Source organism: Colobus angolensis, unplaced genomic scaffold (genome assembly GCF_000951035.1).
Source record: "Colobus angolensis palliatus isolate OR3802 unplaced genomic scaffold, Cang.pa_1.0 Scaffold3, whole genome shotgun sequence".
NCBI lineage: Eukaryota > Metazoa > Chordata > Mammalia > Primates > Cercopithecidae > Colobus > Colobus angolensis.
In genome coordinates, this window is record NW_012116265.1 from 814944 (window position 1) to 820474 (window position 5531).

The following is a 5531-nucleotide window of genomic DNA, read 5'->3' on the forward strand; positions in this document are numbered from 1 at the left end:
CATGAGCAGGGCAGGCAGGCGAGGCGACGCCTGCAGGCTGGGGCTGGGCACTCACAGCACGAGCAGGGCGCCCGCCCGCCGTCCTCCACCCCTAGGGGCCCAGCCCCACACCTGCCGGGCTTTGAATCCGCTCCCACTGCCTGTGTGGCCTTGGTTCCTCGAGCCTCGGCTGTAAAGTGGGGATAGCGCCCGCCTACCAGAAATGGGTGAGCAGGCGCTGGAAGCTCCAGCCCGGAGCGGCCTCGCCTTCCCCGGGGCTCAGGGCTGCCGGCAGGGACGCTGCGCGCGGGGCTGTCCCCTTGTGGCCGGCTTGGGAACAGCAGGCTTGCGCGGGAAGCAGCTGAGGATCCAGGCACCGCGGAGACCGTAATGGCCACTGGTGGCTAGGGCTTAGGCGGGGCCGGGCTCCTGTCAAGATCTTCACGGGGACCACCCATTTCTTCCAGGAGGGGAAAAGCCCGGCCCACTCCCTCCATCTTAGTGGCTGCCTTAGGGCTCCTTGTCCTCCATTAGGCCTCCCAGGGCACTATCCACCTGCTGGTGACTGTCCGGCTCTGGGCTTCCCTCCTCAGGGAAGGGTGCCCACCCCTCAAGGCATGGGGTACAGAGGAGGCACCGGGAGGGGGCAGAGGGTAGTGCCCTCCCCAGATCCCAGATGTGGTGCTGAGGATCCCCCCTTAAGCTTCAGTCTCCCCAACAGTGGGTGGTCCGTTGACTCAGCATCAGGAACCCCTAAGGTGGAAGCAGGAAGTACGGGATGCCTGGGCCAGGCTTGGACCAAGAACGTCCGTGTCCCTACAGTCCGTGGGAGGCCGGGGTGTTGGGAGGGGATGGGAACAGAGGTGTGCTGGAGCTGGCTCACACCCACCGGGGAGAGCCGACCGCATACATTTCTTTCCAGTTCCACATTCAGTGATGCCAAGTTGAAGTTGGCCATGGAGGGCTCACACCATGGAAACAGACAGAAACTAAAATCAGAGCTTTTGTTTTCTCCCCAGAGAGTCAGGTATTAAATTGATTAGCCATTGGGCAGGAAAACTGAGTCCCACAGTGGGGCAGGGATTGCTGAGGGTCACACAGCAAGTTAGTACAGGGCCAGGTCCAGAACTCAAGCCTCCTGCCTCCCAGGCCTGGGCTCTGCTTATTGTAGATGCACCATCTTGAAAGCCAGGAGTGGGACTCAGGACTGGTGTGCTCTGGGTGTCAGGGGAGTGAGTCTGCAAGCTGCTCCCAGCTCTGAATATGCCTGGCTCACTGGTCCAACTCTCTCCTTTTTTTAGACACCCAGTTCCGCTCTGTCCCAGGCCTTGGGCTTGGGCCCCTGACGCATGTGAACCATGGGCTGTGCCCTCCCAGAGGTGACAGCTTTATATGCAGAGGATGATAGGATGTGATATGCACTGTAAAGGGGGAGACCGCAGGAAGCCCAGAGGAGGGCACCCCACCCAGCCTGTGGGAAACGGTGTGTGTGTGTGTGTGTGTGTGTGTATCAGGGAAGGCTTATCAGAAGAGGGGCTATTGGAGAAATAGAGTCGTCTTAAAGGATGGGCAGTGACAGCCAGTGAAGAAGGGGAGATTGACCAGCGAGGGCAGAGGCTGAGCAGCCAGTGAACTGGGCTGGGCATGTTTGGGGAACTGGGGGCAGCTGGATTTGATACAGCCGGGGGGTGGGTGGGGTGATGGACTTGGGGAGGGGCAGGACTGGTTTGAATACTCTGTATAGAGAGAGATATGGGGAGGGGTGGGTCACTGGGTTGGTGGGGGTTACGCAGACCCTTGACAGCTGCTGCATGTGTCTAGGGACTAAGGGACAAGGCTGCAGATCAGCCTGTGGGCTCCTTAAAGGCAGGGACTGAGATAACAAGTCCCCATCTCCAGCCCCTGCAGGGTGCTGGGTTGTAGGAGGCGCTAAGGACTTATGGGTGTGTCTCATTCCTCCCACACCCTTCCTGCTTGCCCAGCGAGAACACCGAGGCCTGCTGATACGTTTCTAGACGCACCCAAGTCCTGGACACACACTGGCAGCAGGGGCTGGGGGCCCTTCCTCTGATGTGGGGAGTCTCACTGCTCCCCTGAGGCAGGGCTGGGCGGCTGGAGCAGCCAGGTGATGTCACGGCTCCTTAGGCCACAGGGATGGTGTCTGGGACATGGTCCCATCGGGCCCCTCCCACTCTCAGTCCCAGGCCTCACCTGCACGGAGGAGCGGGAGGCCCGGGCCTTGTTGAGCGTACGCCGGCGCTCCCAGCGATGGATGGAGTCCTGCACCTCCACGCTTAGCTGCCGGGTCACCGTGATCTTGTCGTAGTTCTTGATGTGCTCCAGGGCCCCGTAGGTGGTGGTCAGATAGTAGGAACCTGCGTGGACAAGGGTGTGGAACCTGAGCCAGGATGGCCTCCGCCCACCAGAGGCAAGGAGCTTGGCCTGCCTCACCCACCTCCTCCAAGCCCCCCTCACCACCACTGCCTGGGTCACCTGCTTCAACAGCTGAGCTCAACCGCACGCCCACCCTCCAGTCTCAGAAAGTTTCCTAGAGTCCAGCCCTGAGCTGTCTGGGCCCTGCTCAAAATTTTTCATTGTCCCCCTTGGGGACAAAACTCTTGCTTATTTAAAAAATGATTTTTAAAACATTAAAAAAATTAAAGGATACACAAGAAACAGAAACAGAATACTTTCTGTGTGGGGAAAGGGGTGGTCAGGAGACAGGGTGGGCAGGAGACTTCTCACTGTGTGTGTATCACATATAGATGGTCTGTGAGTTACGATGCTTCCATTTATGATTTTTTGACTTCATGATGGTGTGAAAGCAATATACATTCAGTAGAAACCATGCTTCCAGGACCCATACAACCATCCTGTTTTTTACTTTCAGTACAGTATTCAATACATTACATGAGATATTCAACACTTTATTATAAAATATGCTTTGTGTGAGGTTTTTTTTTTTTTTTTTGACTAAGTCTGGCTCTGTTGCTCTGTCACCCAGGCTGGAGTGCAGTGGTGCGATCTTGGCTCACTGCAACCTGGACCTCCTGGGTTCAAGCGATTCTCCTGCTTCAGCCTCCCAAGTAGCTGGGATTACAGGCGCCTGCCACCACACCCAGCTAAGTTTTGTATTTTCAGTAGAGACGGGGTTTTGCCATGTTAGCCATGTTGGTCTTGAATGCCTGACCTCAGGTGATCTACCCATCTCAGCCTCCCAAAGTGCTGGGATTACAGACATGAGCCACCACGCCCAGCTTGTGTGATTGATTTTTGACACACACAATAGGCTTTTTGATGATTTTTGCCCAACTGTAGGCTAATGTAAGTGTTTTGAGAACGTTTAAGGTAGGCTAGTCTATGATGTTCAGTAGGTTAGGTGGATTAAATGCATTTCAACTTAAGATATTTTCAATTTACGGTGGGTTTATTAGGACACAACCTCATTATAAATTAAGGAGCTTTTGATATGCTTTAGAATTTTGAGCCATGTGAATGCATTATCTGTTCTAAAAATAATTTTTAAAAAGATGGAGAGGAAATTTTAATTATGGTTATACCATTACATGCAATTTTTAAAGATTTTAAATAAGTATAAAATTTCAATCATTTATGTATCCATTTCTTAAGTTAATTCACACATAGCTCACTGGAGCCTCCAACTCCTGGACTCAAGCGATTGCAGGCTGATTTTTAAATTTTCTGTAGAGAAGGGGTCTAGCTATGTTGCCCAGGCTGGTTTTGAACTTCTGGCCTCAGATGATCCTCCTGCCTTGGCCTCACACATATTCTTAATACACAGTGTTTCCTAAAGTACTTTAAGCTTTGAGATAATTCAGACTGCAATATTTTCATGAACTTTTAAGATAAAAGGCGATATTTTACACGTTGCTTACAAATTCATTCTCCTGAGCTTGTTTGGGACTTTGGTTAAAAGGTTTGAGAAATACTAACTTTGTTAAGCCCCCTCATTTTAGAGAGAGAAAACCGAGTCCCAGAGAAGGAAGGTGGCTTGGCCAAGGTCATAGAGAGATCAAGGGCCCAGAGGAGGGCGAGGAGACCCTGGACACCCTGGTCTCTCTGGTCTCCAGCACCGCCCACCTCCATGGTGCTTCCTTGGGCTTTCCCACCACTGGACAGGCCTTTCTGCCCAGCCCTTCCAGTGCCAGGATGATTATTTTTTTCTTTTTTTTTTTTTAGATGGAGTTTCGCTCTTGTTGCCCAGGCTGCAGTGCAATGGTGTGATCTTGGCACACTGCAAACTCCGCCTCCCGGGTTCAAGCGATTCTCCTGCCTCAGCCTCCTGAGTAGCTGGGATTACAGGCATGCACTACCACACCCAGCTAACTTTTTGTATTTTTAGTAGACACGGGGTTTCACCATGTTGGCCAGGCTGGTGTTGAACTCCTTACCTCAAGTGATCCACCTGCCTTGGCCTCCCAAAATGCTGGGATTACAGGCGTGAGCCACCGTGCCTGGCCAGGATGATGATTTTTGACACAAGGCAGATTCTGCTAGTGCCCCACTTAAACCATGTCTCCCACTTCTACCTAACTGAACTGTGCTTTTATTTGGGGAAGTAACATCAGCTGAAATGCTCACTTCCCAGACTCCCTTGCAGCTTGGGTAGAGGCAGGAGACTCGCTGTGGCCCCTTAGATATAAGTGGAAGGCTGGGTGGGGCTTCCAGGAAAGTCTTTGAAAGAGACAGACTCAGTGGATATATCCCTTAGGGTTTTTGCCTGTCACCCTTCCTTCTGCCTGGAACCCAGAGGCAGTGGGGTCACTGCAGCTGTCTTCTGATCAGAGGTGCCAGACACAAAGCCAAAGGCCCACATGCTAAGGAAAGATGGAAAGAGCTGGGTCCATAGTTCCCTGGATGCAAAATGCCATCCTTACCAGGTGCTTAGCCTGGACTTCTTGATGCAAGAGACAAACCAATTCCTTGCTCTGACTTAAACCACTATTAGTTACTTTTGTGAGTTATGTGCAGCCCAAAGCATTCCTAACTGTTACACTGGGTGAAGCTGGCCCACACATCTGCACCAATTCTACAGCCAATATGGGACAAGTTCACACCCTGGTCCAGTAGGTGGTGAGGCGGGGGGTAAGATAAAAGGGTTTATGGCCACAGGATCACCCATCCTTTCATAGCAGCATAGAAAAGAGATGGCTGGGTGCAGTGGCTCATGCCTATAATCTCAGCACTTTGGGAGGCCGAGGCAGGTGGATCACTTGAGGTCAGGAGTTCCAGACCAGCCTGGCCAACATGATGAAACCCTATCTCTACCAAAAGTACAAAAATTAGCTGGGCGTGGTGGCGCATGCCTGTAATCCCATCTACTCTGGAGGCTGAGACAGGAGAATCGCTTGAACCTGAGAGACGGAAGTTGCAGTGAGCCGAGATCACGCCACTGCACTCCAGCCTGGGTGACAGTGAGACTCCATCTCAAATTAAAAACCCAAATGTCCATCTGTGACAGACTGGATTAAGAAAATGTGGCACATATACACCATGGAATACTATGCAGCCATAAAAAAGGATGAGTTTGC

The 5531-nt window shown here is 52.4% G+C and overlaps 1 protein-coding gene across 2 annotated transcripts in view; it reads right to left on the minus strand.

Moving 5' to 3' along the window:
* The window catches only part of RIN3 (Ras and Rab interactor 3), a 184307-nt gene that overhangs the window by 1669 nt on the left and 177107 nt on the right, over positions 1-5531 (minus strand). For both annotated transcript variants that reach the window (XM_011949388.1, XM_011949389.1), the window contains one exon: positions 2191-2354. In XM_011949388.1, the coding sequence (XP_011804778.1) occupies positions 2191-2354 (164 nt within the window). The remainder of the gene's footprint in view (positions 1-2190; positions 2355-5531) is intronic.